The 21,018-nt window shown below is 36.6% G+C and overlaps 1 protein-coding gene across 1 annotated transcript; it reads right to left on the bottom strand.

The window, feature by feature from the left end:
- Nucleotides 1-4,549: 4,549 nt before the first annotated feature.
- Nucleotides 4,550-20,261, bottom strand: LOC123554830 (ankyrin repeat and SOCS box protein 2-like). Its single transcript, XM_045345189.2, has 2 exons — nucleotides 20,046-20,261; nucleotides 4,550-8,157 (listed from the first exon to the last, which is right to left on the bottom strand). Exon 2 carries the CDS (start codon nucleotides 8,129-8,131, stop codon nucleotides 6,866-6,868), a length of 1,266 nt encoding a protein of 421 aa, XP_045201124.2. The 5' UTR covers nucleotides 8,132-8,157; nucleotides 20,046-20,261; the 3' UTR covers nucleotides 4,550-6,865.
- Between the last annotated feature and the right edge of the window lie 757 nt (nucleotides 20,262-21,018).

Raw genomic sequence — 21,018 nt, 5'->3', positions numbered from 1 at the left:
TCTTGATGATTAAACTTCCTATGAAGTATGGCTAAATTCCAACCAGTGGTTGCTGAGAAATACTCTGGACAAGAATGTACTATAGTATGCAACTGTTGTTAATCAAAAGGCAATAACTTGGTGAAAAATCAACCAGAACATGAAGATAATATGCACATCTCCTTTCAAAGCTTCCTATGAAGTTTCGCTAAATTCCAATCAGTGATTGATGAGAAATACTCTGGACACGAGTTGCGGGACTAAGCTGGACAAAGCTGCAACTATATACTTCCCAACTTCAAAAGTCTTGGCTAACACCTCAAGCCCTGGAGCTTAGATATTTTAAGACCCCAGGTGCCCCTCCATGCATTATTTCATCACGTGCAGGCACCTGGGTAGAACCACCGACCTTCCGTAAGCCAGCTGGATGGCTTCCTTACATGAAGAATTCAACACCCTGAGTGAACGATTTTGTCACAAGACGTACAAATACACTTTGTTCTGTCAGCTTTAAACAGCTTCAGCCCCTGTATATATTCGTCATTTGTCTCCCACTTATTAGAGTAAACACATGTATTATCTTTACTCATTTTGTTCACAGAAATCACTCGCAAGTTAAGGTTTGTGTAAAGTGTTTTGAAACTGACCCTCGGATGAATTTTTGTTTTACATTTTTAGACCTCACAGCTTTTATTTTTCATATAATGCATACCAAACTGTTCAGATTAGGAAGGAGCGTCTTTCAATAGAGGTTGTTCTGTTTGGAATAATAAATTTTCTGTTATATCACATGTACTTTGCTTGTCAACATTCTGTTTTGTAGAAAATATAAAACTTCTTTTTCAAAAATATTTTGACATTGTATCTTCACTAATTGTGTGCCTTATATATTTCTCCAGGTATATATAACCATATATTTCATTACTGGGAGTACCTAGATAAATATGTTACACACATAACCAAAACAAAGTTAAAGATTATATTTTTGAAAAAGAAGTTTGATATTTTCTACAAAATAAAATAATCGACAGTCGAAGTACGTATAATATTAGTCAAAATACGTATTCTCAAAGAAGCTTGTTTGTATAAAGTAATTCCTATTTACTCTGAACAATTCAGTATATTAATTGTAAATATAAAATAGTAATGGTTTTGAGGTATAAATATCCAAAATTAAAATTCAACTGAGGGGTGGTTTCTAAACAATTTTGATGAACCTTAACGTTTACAATTGCATCGCAATCACTGTGTTTCAGTTAAAACAGAAATACACAAACGATGATATAGTAGAGATAGCACACTGTGTAATTCTCATTAAAATGCGGCCACAGACCACTATCAAAGCATACGAGGTAATCAATTTGTGACCCAAACCAGCGTTTTCAAAAATTTATAACCATTTTCTCCAATTTATTTTAAAACTTATTCTTTCTGCAAAGCAATGTAGTAGACAGAATGTTTTCAAGGAGGTGAAATTCAAGCAGTTTTTCACAAAATTCAAGTACTTTTCCAGGTTTTTTCGGGTTCATGTCATTTTCAAGGACTACCATCGAATTCAAGACCTGTGCGAACCCTGATGTTAAGCTTTAAAAACCTTCACTTGGACCACATGTCCAATTTAGAAACAGATGGCAATATCCCTTAAGTAACCCACTCACATTGCCTTTAACTTCCCCAACTCCATCCTCAGAATTTAGGCCAACCGACCAAATCTGGTGAAGATCAATCAGGTTATTCATAAGGAGATATCATTTAAAGGCTTTTCAGCTTACCCGAGCAGAAAGAGCTCTATGTGCAAATCTATATTGTGATCACCCTGTGGCAGTCTTTGTGCAATGTCAACAATTTGACAGTGACACTCTACAGGTCAAAATTTTAGCTCAATCTTAATGAAACTTGGTTAGAATTTTCAAAAGATTTTCTTACTGGGTCATCTGGGATCAAAACTAGGTCACAAAATCAACAAGAGGGCCATGATGGCCCTATATCGCTCACCTGTTATCATTGCACATGAGGACAAGAAGGTCCTCAGAAAAAATATCTAAGTCCAAAGGACAGTAACAACAACGGGAAGAAATTTAACCAAAAAGAAAAAAAAAATTCTTACAAGGTACAGATATGTCAAAATACACCTAAAAATTGGAGGTACCATCCATGTTGTACCACAGAAAAGTGGTCTCGGTTTTTTCCTACGGCCAATAATAAAAAAGTTACTAAAAATAAGCTATTTATAGTAACGTAAAAGGGAAGTAATTAAAAAAAAAATTATTATAAGTGAACAAAAGGATCTGCCAAATAAATCTGTTGACATAAATGAAATTTCAGATCAGTACCTTCATTAGTTACGGAGATATACCCATTTTAATTTGAAATAAAGGGAGGTAATTTGACATAAAATCAGTCCATAGTTATCTACCCTGATTGACTCAGTCCAACTAATGACAATAATGAAATTTCAAATAAGTCCTATAAGTACTTACTGATATAAATCCATTTTGATTACAATCGGGGGACGTAATCAGATATAAAATAACTCTGGATCTGATTTGTCATGGAATCCAAGAATTATTGTTGTTGAAGTTATTTTAGAAGTTTGTATCAAATAAAACCATAAATGAAAACGTCTCTATATGGCTGCAAAAGCCAAAATAGCCAATTTTGGATCTTTAAGGGGCCATAACTCTGGAGCCCATAAAGAAATCTGGCCAGTTCAAGAAAGGAACCAAGATCTTATGGTGACACAAGTTGTGTGCAAGTTTGGTTAAAATCGAATCATAAATGAAGCTGCCATTGTGCAGACAAGGTCAAAATAGCTAATTTTGGCCATATCAGGGGCCATAACTCTGGAACCCATAAAGGAATCTGGCCAGTTCAAGAAAGGAATCAAGATCTTATGGTGATACTAGTTGTGTGCCAGTTTGGTAAAAATCAAATCATAAATAAAGCTGCTATTGTGCAGACAAGGTCAAAATAGCTAAGGGGCCATAACTCTGGAGCCCATAAAGAAATCTGGCCAGTTCAAGAAAGGAACCAAGATCTTATGGTGACACAAGTTGTGTGCAAGTTTGGTTAAAATCGAATCATAAATGAAGCTGCCATTGTGCAGACAAGGTCAAAATAGCTAATTTTGGCCATATCAGGGGCCATAACTCTGGAACCCATAAAGGAATCTGGCCAGTTCAAGAAAGGAATCGAGATCTTATGGTGATACAAGTTGTGTGCAAGTTTGGTTAAAATAAAATCATAAATGAAACAACTATCGTGCAGACAAGAAATTGTTGACGGACGCACAGACGACGGACGAAGGGTGATCACAAAAGCTCACCTTGTCACTATGTGACAGGTGAGCTCATAAATAGGAAAACATTGTTAACACTTTGGAGGTCACATTTTCTACCTTACTTTTATGAAATTTTGTCAGTACGTTTGTCTGTATGAAATCTGGAATCATTTCAAAACTTACCAGAGGTCAAAAACTAGGTCACTAGGTCAAATCATAGAAAAACCCTAATAACATTCCACACTTCCTGTTTGATCTTAAAGGCAAAAAATTCAAACTATATAAAGATGGTGAAGACCAAGTTTTGTGAAAATACATCAAGTGGTTTATAAGGCTTTTTCTGTTATTAGCTCTTGAGGCTCTAAAAGGTTCTGTAATTTCCTGGCAAGGTCTTCTCACAGAATTGATGTATTCAAATGGGAGCACTTGGCACCTTTCAGGGACCATTAGAGCTAAAAATGAAGAAAACCTTTAAATGTCTAATGAACCGCTTGATGATCTTCATCAAACTTTGTAGCATCAATGTAAGCTTCTATCTTCATTTTGTTCAAATGCAGACACTTGGCCCCTTTTAGGGCTGCTAGAGCTAAAAATAGAAATATCTTAAAACCACTTCTCCTTATGAAGTACTTGATGGGTCTTCATCAAACTTGGTCTGGAGCATCATTATAAGGTCCTGTGTTATAACACTCAAAAGGCCAAATTTTCTACCAGATCTTCAGGAGATTTTATCAAAATGTTTGTTTCAAATCTAGGCCAATTCTGTAACCTGGTCACTTGTTTTGTTTGGGTTTTTGAGGGGGTGTGGTAATGTGGTGGGGGATGATGACAATATCACGATATCATCCCACCCCCAGCAACCTGTAAAGGAAGGCCCTTGGTCACCATCCAGGCATTATGTTAGGCACATGCAGGCACCTGGTTAGAACCACTGACCTTCCACAAGTCTGCTGCATGGCTCGCTCACATGAAATAATTGTAGACATCAAGGGAGGTTTCAAACCCACAGCGATGAGGGCCAATTAAGTGATTCAAAGTCAATAACTGTAACCACTTAGCCAGGGTAACCTCTCCAATTAGTAGAAAAACTACCCTAAACAAAATTCTCCTTAATTAATGTTATGTAATAGTTGGCTTTTTTAAAAAGAGAATATCACATCTTGCATTGCACCTTACTAGAAATCCGAGTTAAAATGTAAGTCACTGACTCCAATCATACTAAGCTATACCCTAAAATTAGACCAACTACTTTTGCTGGACACTCAAAATTAAGCTGAAAATTCAACAGAGTAAAACCAAAGATTTTAATAGTACTTATTATATTAAGTAATATATCAAAATAACATCTTAGCAAAGTTTACAGAATTCTTTGACATAAAGAATCAGAACAAAAATTGGCATATACGTTGTTTTATGGTTTTTACCTATTAACACTCTGCGCTAAATTTTTTTTCCAGTAATTATACAACAAATTCATTAAATTAACTACATAACATGCATTAGTGTTGTATCCAGGATGAAAAAAGGGCACGGAGCAGTGAAAAAAGGGCATGAGGCTAGGTGGGTCTGGGGGCATGCTCCCCAAGAAAATTTTGAAATACTTTGATCTTTCCCGACATAATAGCGCCTGGCTTACTTAATATAACTGTGATGCTAGTACTTGGGGAACCAGTACATCACGTGTTCACACGCCATGACCGAATTTCTATTTTCGGAAAATAAACACATGGTGATGACATGCATTATCGCTTCCGGGCAGAAAGTAAACGAAGCGGGCAGTTATTCATGTGTCAAAACTTCAGAGGCAAAGGGGCGGGTTTCGGAAAGGCAAGATCGGTTCGTATGGAAGGGCAGTGTGGCGCACAAAAAAAGGGGCTGGGGCAGACTCAATCTGACTAAAGTACATCTCCTATTACGCTACGCATAGGATCTGAAAACGACCTATTCATTGCCTCGTTCTGACGGCTCTTTCGCTAGCCAATCAGAGCCTAGCTTACAACATCTTGCAAATCTACATGTAGCATTGACTTTTGATATTTACAATTCTTATGTCGTAATGTATCAGATAGCCGGTTAGCTCAGTCGGTAGGCCACTTGCTTTGTAAGCGAGGGGTCCCGGGTTCGAGTCCTGGAATAACCGCATATTTTTCTTATCCTTTGACAATCGAACAAGTCGTCTGATTGGATAACATAAAAAAAGCAGTAATGGAAATCCAAAATATACAGAAGACGAATGTGAATAGGTTGTTCTCAGATCTTCGTTTAGAAGATCAAGTACTTTAGTCAGATTGGGGCAGACTGTCCCGCTGTTTTGCTACAGATACAAACTATGCATAGTTTCAAAAGTAATAAAGCAAGACTAAAAATTACAGACTGGCCACCAACAGTTGAGAGCACCACTGTTTTAAAGTTGATGCACATTTGGGAAATCACTTTTTTTATTTTCAAAGACCAAGCAAAGGTTGCAATTACTGCAAAAAATTATTTACAGTCTGGAGGTGTGGGATTCCTTGCCTGGTCGATAGAACAAAACAAAATATAATCAAGTATTATAATTAATCTGATATTGCCATTTCCAATAAATGTTGGCCAAGTACACATTCATGCTGACTGAACACACGTTTGAAGTTTTATCAAGATATGGTGTTTTCTGCTTATTCTAAAATTTAAAGCAGCTTTTATTTATAGAAATCATGCAATTTTAGACATAGATCATATTGAATGTCATTTCTGCTAAATGAAGTAAAGAAATCATTTGGAGATGTAATATTAGAGTTATATTAAACTAGAATTGTGTCCATTGGACACGGATGCCCTCCACATAATAGTTCCATCCTCTAAATAGCAAAGTTTATAGTAAAGACCATCTTCACATGAAGATGTTCCACTAAATGTTTGAAGCAAACTGTATTCAGATAATGTTGTGTGCATCTGAGCAACTTTGAATCCATTCCTTCAAAAAATGTATGTAAATTTCTTCACTATGACCTATTTTGTGAAATTAAGAAAGGGCCATAATTCTAGAAAAAATAACCGAAAGTCCATTATTCAAATTCATCTTTACATCAATGTCCTTCATCTGTGAAACTTTGAAATAGTGTCTGAGGAGTTGGACATACAAGATCTTTTTCTATATTCTATGAAGCAAAACTATCAAAGGGCCATAACTGCGGTCCTTCCTTTATGGTCATCTACATATCAAGTTTGTTCATCTGTGGAAGTCTGAAGCAAATTAGCTGATAGTGTGGAAGTTGGACACACAATACTTAAGGACGTATGGACAGACATTCGTACGTTTATTGGGTAGTTCTTCTGTTATAAAGATCAAGCGACAGAAAGTATGAATAGAATTTACTGTTACCTATTGTCCTCAGTACCCAACAAACTGTTCTCTCATTTGCTTGGACGGGCGGCTGTATGGTCATATGGACCGCAGCAACGCTATATGCACCCACCCCCCCGTATAAATGTGTGGGGGCATAAATATTTATCACTGGAATATTTTTCACAAGTTGTTGTGAAGACATTAATTCTCACAATGATGGCATGTGAATGTCGAAAAAAATAGCCCTATAAAACTGCCATAGTTTCATTATAGACCTCTTATCACACTACATCCTTTAACAGAATCACATCTTTCAATACTTGTGAGCAATCTAACTGTTCTACTGCAAAGATAACATTGGTTCCCGTTTTGGAAATCAGTTGTCGTACTTTCATTCTACAGACATTCTGTAGGGAAAGGGTATCAATGACTGAGCCAAGATTTGGTAGGCCATCTAAAGGTTTGGAATTCCTACTCATTCCATGGATAAATGCCAATTTCCGTAAGAGTAGTGTAAATAGTTTATTACACACAAGTAAATCAGGTCCATCAAGAGGCTGTCGTCTTGTTTTAACAAAGGCATTTCTACTGAAATTTTCATTATTGCCCACTGCCTGAATCACAAGATATAATATCTGCAATGACTTTTTTGCATTTTCAATAACATCTTCTTTTGCCATAGACAATCCAGGATTGTTTATTTGAGAATGGGCCACAAGTAACGCAAGATTGAGGTAATCATTCGTCCTGCAATATAACTGTCGGAATTCTGAGATTTTGCACTGAACATCTGCACCATTTTGGAGTAATGTTTGAACCATTTCTAATCGACATTTTATAATAGCAGTTTGCAGTGGAAAGCCATATTTTGATCCCTTGTTTATATCACAGCCATGAAGTATTAGCTCGTCAAATATTTTCTGATGGCCAGCAAGCACTGAAAAATAAAGGGCAGTTCTTTCTTTACCATCATGACCATTTATGTCTGCTCCTCTTGTAAGGATGTGCTTCAAAAGTGAAAGACAGGAATATGTGGCACAAACATGAATTGGAAGTAGGCCATCTGCATCAGCTATGTTTGGGTCAGCTCCATTCTTAAGCAATATTTCTGAAAGCCTATGTCTATGAACCATAGACTTGAGCAATGCTGTTCTATACACAGAACTTCTTGCATTTATGTCTGCTTTGAATTTTAGAAACAAATTCACAAGCTTTTCAAGACAATTTGGATTATGTAAGGCTAGACAAATTCTATCCTGAGCTTTGGTTTGAAGAACTTCCACCAGAGGGGTATTTCCAAAATCATCTAACACATTTGCATCAAAGCCATGCTCTAAAAGAAACTGAATACAATCTAACTGGTGATGATATGCTGCAATATGTAGCAAAGTTTTTCCATCCTTTCTAATGGCTTGAACCTGAGATGTTGGTTCCAAGTCTGCAAAACGTTTAATCAGTTGGTGTAAATTTCCAGATTCCACTGCTTTAATGATGTTGTGATAATTTTCTTTTTCATTATGTGGTGGTCTATTTAGCATCTGACCCATGGTTTCATACACAGCTACAGTAACACCTGAAATAACAAGAAAGAATTCAAATATTTTATCACAAGTGTCAGTTATTTTTTTTGTATTTAACTAAGATATTAAAAATCCTTAACCTTAAGGTATTAGACCCCTAATAGCAATATTTAAACAAGAGGACCATGATGGTCCTGAATTGCTCACCTGTTCCCACATAACCCAGTTTTGAGAATGACGTCGTTTTTTCTATTATTTGACATAGTGACCTAGTTTTTGAGCTCATGTGACCCAGTTTTGAACTTGACCTAGATATTATCAAGATAAAAATTCTGACCAATTTTCATGAAGATCCATTGAAAAATATGGTCCCTAGTGAGGTCACAAGGTTTTTCTATTATTTGAACTATTGACCTAGTTTTCGAAGGTACATGACCCTGTTTTGAATTTTACCTAGATATCATCAAGGTGAACATTCTCACTAATTTTCATGAACATCTCATGAAAAATATCGCCTCTAGAGAGGTCACAAGGGTTTTCTATTTTTATATCTACTGGCCTAGTTTTTGACCGCATGTGACCCAGTTTCGAAAATGACCTAGATATCATCAAGGTGAACATTCAGATCAATTTTCATGAAGATCCATTGAAAAATATGGCCTCTAGAGAGGTCAAAAGATTTTTCTAATTTTAGACCTACTGACCTAGTTTTTGTCCGCAGTTGACCCAGTTTCAAATTTGACCTAGATATCATCAAGATGAACATTCAGACCAACTTTTATACAGATCCCATGAAAAGTATGGCCTCTAGAGAGGTCACAAGGTTTTTTACTATTTGACCTACTGACCTAGTTTTTTAAGGCATGTGACCCAGTTTCAAACTTGACATAGATATCATCAAGGTGAACATTCTGACCAATTTTCATGAAGATCCATTCAAGGGTATGGCCTCTAGAGAGGTCACATGGTTTTTCTATTTTAAGACCTACTGACCTAGTTTTTGATTGCAGTTGACCCAACTTCCATACAGATCCCATGAAAAATATGGCTTCTAGAGAGGTCACAACATTTTTTCATTATTTGACCTTCTGACCTACTTTTTGACGGCACGTAATCCACTTTCAAACTTTACCTAGATCTCATCAAGATGAACATTCTGACCAATTTTTATGGAGATCCATTCACAAGTATGGCCTCTAGAGAGGTCACAAGGTTTTTCTATTTTTAGACCTACTGACCTAGTTTTTGACCGCACATGACCCTGTTTCGAACTTGATCTAGATATCATCAAGATGAACATTCAGACCAACTTTCATACAGATCCCATGAAAAATATGGCCTTTAGAGAGGTCACAAGGTTTTTCTATTATTTGACATACTGACCTAGTTTTTGAGGGCACGTGACCCACTTTCGAACTTGACCTAGATATCATCAAGATGAACATTCAGACCAACTTTCATACAGATCCCATAAAAAATATGGCCTCTAGAGAGGTCACAAGGTTTTTCTATTATTTGACCTACTGACCTAGTTTTTGAAGGCACGTGACCCACTTTCGAATCTGACCTAGATATCATCAAGATGAACATTCTGAGCAATTTTCATGAAGATCTCATGAAATACATGGCCTCTAGAGAGGTCACAAGGTTTTTCTGTTTTTAGACCTACAGACCTAGTTTTTGACCGCACGTGACCCAGTTTGGAACTTGACCTAGATATCATCAAGATGAACAGTCAGACCAACTTTCATACAGATCCCATGAAAAATATGGCCTTTAGAGAGGTCAAAAGGTTTTTCTATTATTTGACCTACTGACCTTGTTTTTGAAGGCACATGACCCAGTTTCAAATTTGACCTAGATATCATCAAGATGAACGTTCTGACCAATTTTCATGAAGATCTTGTGAAATATATGGCCTCTAGAGAGGTCACAAGGTTTTTCTATTTTTAGACCTACTGACCTAGTTTTTGAAGGCACCTGACCCAGTTTCGAACTTGACCTAGATATCATCAAGGTGAACATTCTGACCAATTTTCATGAAGATCTTGTGAAATATATGGCCTCTAGAGAGGTCACAAGGTTTTTCTATTTTTAGACCTACTGACCTAGTTTTTGAAGGCACGTGACCCAGTTTCGAACTTGACCTAGATATCATCAAGATGAACATTCTGACCAACTTTCATAAAGATCCCACAAAAAATGTGACCTCTAGAGTGGTCACAAGCAAAAGTTTACAGACGGACGGACTGATGGACGCCGCGCGATCACAAAAGCTCACCTTGTCACTTTGTGACAGGTGAGCTAAAAATAGCATTTTGCTTGGTATATTCTTACAGTTGATCGTGCTTCGCGCCGTGTTGCAAATTTTTAAAAACTTTTACCGTGCCGTTTTTGTTTTTTTATAAAATTTGTATAATTTATGGTATTTCCTCAAGCTCAAGTAGAAACAAATTTCAAAGTGATGGCCTTTATCCAAAACGTTTGCAGAGAATTCATTAAACCATTATTTTTTTATAAAAGAAACATCAAACTATTGGTAAACAATTATAAAACTTAAAATAAAACTGTCAATATCATTTCTTTCTAGGGTACCTGAAGTAAACGGATTTAATGAGACAGAATTCTAACTCCAACATTGAAAAATTAAGGTCGAATCCTGCGGGTCTGTTTTGAATTTTGCTCAATTCATTCAAAAATAACACTGGGGCAGAAGTAAAACCTACCTACCTTTCTTCCACAATATGTAATCTAAAGAATGAAGGCAAAATAGAGAACTTTTATAACATGTAACTCAGTATTTTTAAAGATGTCTAAATCTACCCCTTCTGTTTCAGAGGTAAATTCACATTGAACAGCAAGAAATCACTTATCAAATGAATTTTTTCCACTTTTGTACAATAAATCAATATTCAAAAGTCTTGAAAGAGGTAAATACTTACTAGGAAAAAAGGAAAATAAGGGGAAAAATTTGGTTCAAGTGGGGCTTGAACCTACGCCCCCCTGAAAATTGCAGTCAAAGTAGGTTTATGGTAGGAATTAGGAATTGAATACTCTTCAAAAAGGAGGTACACTATTATGGGCCTAATACCTTTAGTTAAGAAACAATACAAAATCTGGAACTCATCCTGTACAGTTTGTCTAATTCTACATAATACAATGTACAACATGTGTTATATATGCTCTATTTGTGCGTTTTGTGTGCTCCGTCATGTGTTAAATAAGCCCTATTTGTGTGTTTTGTGTGCTCCGTCATGTGTTATATATGCTCTATTTGTGCGTTTTGTGTGCTCCGTCATGTGTTATATATGCTCTATTTGTGCGTTTTGTGTGCTCCGTCATGTGTTATATATGCTCTATTTGAGCATTTGTGTGCTCCTTCATGTGTTATATATGCTCTATTTGTGCGATTTGTGTGCTCCGTCATGTGTTATATATGCTCTATTTGTGCGTTTTGTGTGCTCCGTCATGTGTTATATATGCTCTATTTGTGTGCTCCGTCATGTGTTATATATGTTCTATTTGTGCGTTTTGTGTGCTCCGTCATGTGTTATATATGCTCTATTTGTGCGTTTTGTGTGCTCCGTTTTTGTATAATGTGTGCTGTTTTTGTCAGTGTCACAGTAACACATTCTCTGCATGAATGCTGAGGCTATTCGACATTGGATAAAACTAGAGCTGTCACAGGACTGATGAATAATAACCCCACAATATGGCCTTGTCACACAAGTATGGCAACGGTAAGAAAGAAATGGCCAAAAGATGGTGCAATTTAAGTTGTCTAACTTTTTAAGTTGGAAAGGGGCCATAACTATGTCAAACAAGAGCACCACCTACAGGTGCCATCACTCGTCTGCAAGTGCAGGTCAGTATGTAAGAAAAGAGTTATACCGGTAGTTCAGAATTTCTAAGTACAAAAAGGGCTATGATTCTAACAAAATGCAGGTTAGAGTTATGGTTCTTCGCCTACACAGTCTACTAATGATGATAAACAAGTGTGCAAAGTTTCAAAGCTTTAGCTCTTATAGCTTTTGAGAAAAGGTGGAGCTAAACGAAACTTTTAACCAAGAAACTAATATTTTCTAAGTATAAAAAGGGCCATAATTTTGACAAATGCATATCAGAGTTATGGTTTTTGGCCTACAAAATCATTTAATGATAACAAACAAGTGTGCAAAGTTCCAAAGCTGTAGCTCTTACGGTTATTGAGGAAAGGTGGACCTAAACAAAAATTTTAACTAACACAGACGCCAACGATCAAGTGACAACAATACCTTGTAGTTTTTTTCAAAAATCAGACGAGCTAAACACGGTGATTGTAGCCAAAGTCGAATTTGACCTGTATTTTATGATGTTACACCTGTATACCAAAAATCATTTAAATCTGTCCAGCCTTTCATTAGTTATTGTCCAGAAACAATGAGTCTGGCAAATTCTAAGTCGGTAAGGGGTCATAACTACATCAAACAAGAGGGCCAAGATGGCCCTAGGTCGCTCACCTGAGAAACAAACAATAACAGTGTAAACATGTTTGACCTAGTGATTTCATGGAAACAAATATTCTGGCCAATTTTCATTAAGATTGGACCAAAAATGTGGTCTCGTGAGTTTAAACAAGTATTGTCTTTGATATGATCTAGTGACCTAGTTTTTGACCCCAGATGACCCATATGCAAACTTGACCTAGATTTTATCAAGGCAATCATTCTGACCAAATTTCATGAAGATCAATTGAAAAATACAACCTCTATCGCATACACAAGGTTTTTCTTTGATTTGACCTAGTGACCTAGTTTTTGAACTCTGATTACCCATATTCAACCCCGATCTAGATTTCATCAAGGCAATCATTCTGACCAAATTTTGTGAAGATCAATTGAAAAATACAGCCTCTATCGCATACACAAGGTTTTCTTTGATTTGACCTAGTGACCTAGTTTATGATCCCAGATAACCCATAATCGAACTTGACCTAGATTTCATCAAGGCAATCATTCTGACCAAATTTCATGAAGAATACAGCCTCTATTGCATACATAAGGTTTTTCTTTGATTTGAACTAGTGACCTAGTTTTTTACCCAAGATAACCCATATTCAAACTCGACCTAGACTTCATCAAGGCAATCATTCTGACCAAATTTCATCAAGATCAATTGAAAAACACAGTCTCTATCGCATACACAAGTTGTTTCTATGATTTGACCTGTCCTAGTGATCTAGTTTTTGATGTCAGATAACCCATATTCAAATTCACCTAGATTTCATCAAGGCAGCCATTCTGACAAAAATTTATGAAGATCAAATGAAAAATACAGCCTCTATCGCATACACAAGGTTTTTCTTTGATTTGACCTAGTGACCTAGTTTTTGACCCCAGATGACCCATCTTCAAACTTGACCTAGATTTTATCAAGGCATTCATTTTGACAGAACTTCATGAGGATCAACTGAACAAGAGCTGTCTCCATAGGATGACACATGCCCCCGATGGCACTTTGAATGAATAGTTATGGTCGATGTTAGCATTTAGGACCTTTGACCTACAGACCTGAGTCTTGCGTGCGACACGTCGTCTTACTGTGGTACACATTCATGCCCAATAATTTTAAAATCCATGCATGAATGACAAAGATATGGACCGGACACGCCCATCAATGCACTATCATGAAATATGACCTTTAACGTCTAAGTGTGACCTTGACCTTTGAGCTACGGACCTGGGTCTTGCGCGCCACACGTCGTCTTACTGTGGTACACATTCATGCCCAATAATTTTAAAATCCATGCATGAATGACAAAGATATGGACCAGACACGCCCCTCAATGCACTATCATGAAATATGACCTTTAACGTCTAAGTGTGACCTTGACCTTTGAGCTACGGACCTGGGTCTTGCGCGCGACACGTCGTCTTACTGTGGTACACATTCATGCCAAGTTATTTGAAAATCCATCCATGGATGACAAAGCTATGGACCGGACACGAATGCACTATCATGAAAAATGACCTATAACGTCTAAGTGTGACCTTGACCTTTGAGCTACGGACATGCGTCTTGCGCGCAACACGTCGTCTTACTGTGGTACAATTTCATGCCAAGTTCTTTGAAAATCCATCCATGGATGACAAAGATATGGACCGGACACGAATGCACTATCATGAAAAATGACCTTTAACGTCTAAGTGTGACCTTGACCTTTGAGCTACAGACCTGGGTCTTGCACGCGACACGTCGTCTTACTGTGGTACACATTCATGCCAAGTTATTTGAAAATCCATCCATGGATGACAAAGATATGGACCGGACACGAAAACTGCAGACAGACTGACAGACCGACAGACGGTTCAAAAACTATATGCCTCCCTTCGGGGGCATAAAAATACAGCCTCTATCACATACACAAGGTTTTTCTTTTATTTGACCTAGTGACCTAGTTTTTGACCCCAGATGACCTATATTCAAACTTGACCAACTTTCAAGAAGATCAATTGAAAAATATAGCCTCTATCGCATACACAAGGTTTTTCTTTGATTTTACCTAGTGACCTAGTTTTTGACCCAGATGACCTACATTCAAACTCGACCTAGATTTCATCAATGCAATCATTCTGACCAAATTTCATGAAGTTCAATTGAAAAATACAGTCTCTATCGCATAAACAAGGTTTTTCTTTGGTTTGACCTAGTGACCAAGTTTTTGACCCCAGATGACCCATTTTCAAATTTGACTAGATTTCATCAAGGTAATCATTCTGACAAAATTTCATGAAGATCGCTTGAAATATACAGCCTCTATCGCATACACAAGCTAAATGTTGACAGACAGACAGACGACAGACAGACGATGGACATCGAGCAATCACAAAAACTCAGGTGAGCTAAAAATTGGTGGTTTGTAGCCAAACTTGACCTGTATTTTATGATGTTACACCTGTGTACCAAAAATTGTTTAAATCTGTCAAGCCTTTCATGAGTTATTGTCTGGAAACCATGAGTTTGGCAAATTCTAAGTTGGAAAGGGGCCATAACAACGTCAAAAATTGGTGGTTTGTAGCCAAAGTCGAATTTGACCTGTATTTTATGATGTTACACCTGTGTTCCAAAAATCATTTTAATCTGTCAAGCCTTTCCTGAGTTATTGTACGTAAACCAGACGTTTGGCAAATTCTAAGTTGGAAAGGGGCCATAACTACGAAAAAACTAGAATGTGTTTGTATGACACAGGGTGTGCCCCCCACTGGTACATTTGTCACAAATAAGGGGCAATAATTCAAATGTCTGCAGTCTTGATGAGGTAAAGCCTCAACAAACATTTTATGAAAAGGATTCATTATTATAGGCCATATACTTTTTGAGCTATGAGCATAAAAAAACAAAAAATCCACTATTTTGTCTATATCAAGGGCCATAACTCTGTAATAAGCACTAAGATTCTCAAGAAGAATGCCAAATGTGCAAGGTCACATCATGATAAAGACTCAAGCAAGGTTTCATGAATTTACATCAAATACTTTTTGAGCTATGCACATAATTAGGTGAAAATATGCATTTTTTTACTATTTCCGGGGCCATAACTTTGAAAATAGGTGGTGGAGCCAGCCAAAAAACAAGAGGTGTGCAAGTTTATATCACGATAAAGACCTATGCAAGTTTTCAACCATTTATATATCATACTTTTTGAGCTAGGTGCGTCACAAGGTGAAAATGCGCATTTTTGACTATTTCAGGGGCCATAACCCTGAAAATAGGGGGCGGACCCAAATGAAAAATAGAAGGTGCGCAAGTTCATATTATGATTAAGACTCATGCAATGTTTCAAGAATCTATATCAAATACTTTTTGAGCTAGGCATGTCACAAGTTGAAAATGTGCATTTTTGACTATTTCAGGGGCTTTATCTCTGAAAATATGGGGTGGAGCCAGACGAAAAACAGGAGGTGCGCAAGTTCATATCATGATAAAGACTCATGCAAGGTTTAATCAATTTATATGAAATACTTTTTGAGCTAGGCGCGTCACAAGGTTAAAATGTGCATTTTTGACTATTTCAGGGGCCATAACTCTGAAAAAAGGGGGCGGACCCAATAAAAAATAGGAGGTGCGCAAGTTCATATCATGATTAATACACAAGCAAGGTTTAATTAATTTATATCAAATACTTTTTGAGCTAGGCGCTTCACAAGGTGAAAATGTGTATTTTTTACTATTTCACTTCGGACGGACAGATGCACTGACGCATAGACAACACCAAATCTATATGCTCCCATCACTCATGTTGGGGGGGCAAAAAAATTGTGGTTTGTAGCCAAAGTTGAACTTGACCTGAATTTTATGATGTTACCAGTCCTGTGTACCAAAAATTATTTAAATCTGTCAAGCCTTTCATGAGTTATTGTTTGGAAACCATGAGTTTGGCAAATTTTAAGTTGGAAAGGGGCCATAACTACGTCAAAAATTGTGATTTGTAGGCAAAGTCGAACTTGACCTGTATTTTATGATGTTACACCTGTGTACCAAAATTTATTTAAATCTGTCGAGCCTATCATGAGTTATTGTCCGGAAACCATGAAAACCAACGGACCAACAGGCAAACAGACTTCGTTTGTGGGGGTATAACAACATAATTATTAGGTCTGGGGGAGACATATTGTTTTTGTCCTGTCCATCCGTCTGTCTGTCTGTCATACTTCATTTCCAATCAATAACTGGAGAACCATTTGACCTTAGAACCTTCAAACTTAATAGGGTGGCAGGGCTTATGGAATAGACGACCCCTATTGTTTTTGGGGTTACTCTATCAAAGGTCAAGGTCACAGTGGCCTGACCATGGAAAACCATTTCCAATCAATAACTTGAGAATCACTTGACTTAGAATGTTGAAACTTCATAGGATGATTGGACATGCAGAATAGATGACCCCTAATAGCCCTATTGATTTTGGGTGGTTAATTAAGGTATCCGATCCACAAATAGGTGGATTTAAATTTCGATGCCTGGCAAAACAATGTTTTTTGGTATAATTTGAAAGAGTTGCGTCTCCTGAATAAGAAGACAATAAATAATATGCAAGAATCACTATAGTCATGTTTTTTTTTGACTGCGAAATGATAAACCTTACACTGTAATAACTGGATATCTGTTGAAGTATCACACTGGATTTCTGCTGAAGTATCACTGAAGTTTATAAAGTAATAAAAATAAAAATTATAAAACATATTTTTGTCATGTAATTTATATTTTCTTTTTCAGTGGACAATACACTTTCAAATGATACCAAAATTATATGCGCTTACCAGGCATCAATATTTGAAATATTTTAATGGTAACGTCTGTAATTTATATAGAACTTGCTTATTTGTGAATCGCAGGGCCATAGGAACAGGGGTGGGGGCAGCCCTCCCAATAACTTGACCGATTATGGTAATTATCGTAACAATTATTTTTTGACAGCGAGTCCATTTTAGCTGACATGCAGTTTTATAATTGTATTGTTAACCTTACTAGTGTCAAATCAAAACAGAAAACATGTAAAAATGCCTTAGAAAAGCGTTTCTTTGTCGGACCCAAGCCCGAGAAAAAGGTGAGGGGTTTTATGCTATACTCATTATACTTTGAAAATGTCAAAACATGTGGTATATTGTATATAAAATTGCAGTGGTAAGGGAAAGTGTTCTTAAATGCTCCCAAAATGCCTCAGATTTATGCAGGAAATGAAGCGCTGAATTTCAAAATTTAGCATGCCCCCGGACCCCCCTAGCTAATCCCCTACTTTTCTATTTCAGTCAGCTGATTTTTATAATGTGTGCCCCCCAATCTGAAAATGCTTCCTACGGGCCTGAATCGGATACCTTGATGAAAACAAATTGGGTCATGTTAGAATTTAAACTTTTTGACAACTAATCATAGCTTTTCTCCAGCAATTGTCATACAATACACACCAATAACATAGTAATAATAAGGGTTACAAGATTTTGACCCCAGACTACCAGACCCCTTAGACCACTTCCAATTAACCCTTATCATGCTGGACATGATTGATTCTGCCTTTGCGACCAGTGTAGATCATAATCAGCCTGCACATCCATGCAGTCTGATCAAGATCTGCACTGTTTGCAATTCAGTCAGTATATTTTTGGTAAGCGCCCCTTTTAACAGTTAATGGTATAGTCCAAATTGAAAGATGGACAAATTCATTATAGAAATTTAAAATAATTAGCAGGGTAAATTAATTATGTTCAGATGTAGTCCAAATATTAGGACGTTTCGGGACAGCGTGATAACTTTTGACTGTCGCTGTCCCGTCAGAGGGATGATGACAACAATAAAATATCAGATCATATAGGTTAGAGACCACCAATCATTTTCCCATAGTCTATGGCGTGTACGGCCTTCCATAAATCGAAACATGTATATCTAATTACATGTTTTTGAAGAACTATCTTTATGTTCTAACAAAATATCGGACTAAAAACATATGAATAGTGATAGTACTTAATTAAGGTAATTTTCGTGTGAATGAGATGACCCCGTCAGCTGATCAAAAGTTTTTTCAATACAGTCTACAATACACATAAAACTTAGCAAATTTTGTCAAAATGTATACTATAATGAAATATAACAGTATTACTGTAAATGCAGTAAAATATCTCAATTTTGAAAAAATCACTTCTTGGCTTTGTTATCAGAACGTACAGGCGCTACCTTATTCCCGGGTATACACTTACCTCATCCCCTTGCAGGCCTAACTATATAGTAAAGAAACCAGTGTGGGAGCCATCTGGTCTAGACGGGTAATGACGGACAGCTTTTTGAACACTAATTTTTCACTTGGCATGGCCAGAGAGGTCTAAATTAAAGCTGGTTTCTGTTTAAATTTCACTGTGGGTGTATTTTTGATATTTTGGTAGAAAAATTGGGAGAGGAGGTTGTATTTGGTGAAGTGAAACTCAATTTTAGTAAAGTAGTGCTTCCAGGTCACAGCAGTGTGATTTTGAAGTGATTTTACTGCAACCAAACGTAACAAGAGAAATCTCTTAATTAGCAGATACATGACCCCTACTTTTCTATTCATTTTATGTCAGTTTTATCATAACTTTAAAATGAAGTAAGGATTTGTTCTCTAAAATGGGTCTAGCTATGTTTGGTAGCTCATTAAAAAACGTGAGTTTTATATAGAATTTATAGGGAATACTATTAGGCGTAAAAAAAAAATTGTTTGTTTCCGGTATCTCGACCTACCCTAAATTTTTGGCCCGTAAATGTTTTTAACTTTTTAACATGGCCAGTGATGTCAGACATCAACTTACTGATGCTCTAAAGGCATAACCCCCTTATTTGTTATTTTCCATTTTATTGGAATCACAAAAATACAAATTTCTTCTTGAATAAGCCCAATACAAGAAACAAAAATAGAATAATTATAGGTCACCGGTATCGAAAAAGAGTTATCTGCCCTTGAAAATGGCATTTCCCCCAAAAATGACGTTTTAAAGGGGAGATAACTCTTTTTCGATACCGGTGACCTACGATTTTTATTGCATATTTTTGTTTCTTAGATGATTGTCCTTCAATATCCAAAGTTTAAAGAAATTCTGTTATTGGGAAAATTTTCGCCCATCTCATATACAGGGAATTCTAGCATACGCCTTTAATAAAAAAAAATTCAAAAAAAAAAATAATTTCCAACCTACCTACCCTAATTTTATTGAGCATGTTACCGGAAACAAAGATTTTTTAGGCCTTATGCTAGTTTGACCGGTACATTTTTTTTTAACTGGTGGTCTCTGACCTAAAATAACCTGACCCGCTACAGTAGTTCAGATGTTGCAACTAAAGCACGCTTTCTATCCATTCAGAATCTCTGTCACATTATTGGCAAGGTAAAACCGATTAGTTCTAATACCATAAACAAAATAGTGTATATATATAAAAACAATACCTGTTTGGTGGACTTGGAATTTTATTGTCAGATTGTTGTCGACTCTTGACAGCGGACAGCTGTGTCAATTGCTTAAGTGGCAGGGGCCAGTTTCGTATTTGGTTGTTTTTCAAATAAAATAGGTAAATGTACTTTAAAGGTATTTATATTCAACTAGTGATTTATGGTGTTTATAGAACTAAGGATTCCTGCTTACGAGTAATTATTATGTAAAATAAATAAATGTTTAAATCGATTTTCCCAGCTCCGTGTAGACGGCCGGCCGGGTCTAAAAGCTTACCTTTCACGAAATAGAAACGGTTATCCATCCATCCAGATTCAGCAAAGTGACACCATTATTTTCGTCTGGTCACAGCTTTAAAGATATGCATATGTTAGGCCAGTCATTTGTAGATAATGCGGTACAGGTCGAGCAAGGTGTGCATTTTGGGCCATTTTTGCCTCAAAATTTAGTGTCCTGAAACTAGAGTTTTACTCGTTTTTATCATAGAAACAACGGAATCGGCTGGCTGGAAAAGTCACATGATGAAGTGCTAAATATATGCAATACATCTGCTCAATACTTTACGGGAATTTCTCAAAATTGGATTTTTTTCACAGTGGTATCAACGCAGATTCGTGGAATTTTCAAATTTACTGATCCTTGCCTCCTAAAGGGTAGACGTACCTTGCAGTTAGAAAAAAAAACAAAACATGCGGACGCACTTACAATACAGCAAGGGGCGGTGAATTAAAATGGTGGAGTTGTTATGATTGACAGCCGCTCGATCAACAAGTCACTGGGACGGAAAACATACCAGACTGATAAAACAAGATATAGCTTACCAAAAGTTTCCTTCTAGCGCATATTAAATATTTTTTTTTAAGGGTTCTGTTACAGATGTTTAATAAAAAATTATAAAACTGTGTTTTGTTAGTTTACATGCATTCTTCTCTTTTTTTAAAAAGTATTTAGAGTTATTTCACATACAAA

Source organism: Mercenaria mercenaria, chromosome 7 (genome assembly GCF_021730395.1).
Source record: "Mercenaria mercenaria strain notata chromosome 7, MADL_Memer_1, whole genome shotgun sequence".
Lineage (NCBI taxonomy): Eukaryota > Metazoa > Mollusca > Bivalvia > Venerida > Veneridae > Mercenaria > Mercenaria mercenaria.
This window is presented reverse-complemented; position numbering and strand designations above follow the sequence as displayed.

Excerpts from the sequence above, each read along its gene's own strand:
- LOC123554830 (XM_045345189.2), bottom strand. The coding sequence starts at position 8,131 with ATGGGTCAGATGCTAAATAGACCACCACATAATGAAAAAGAAAATTAT.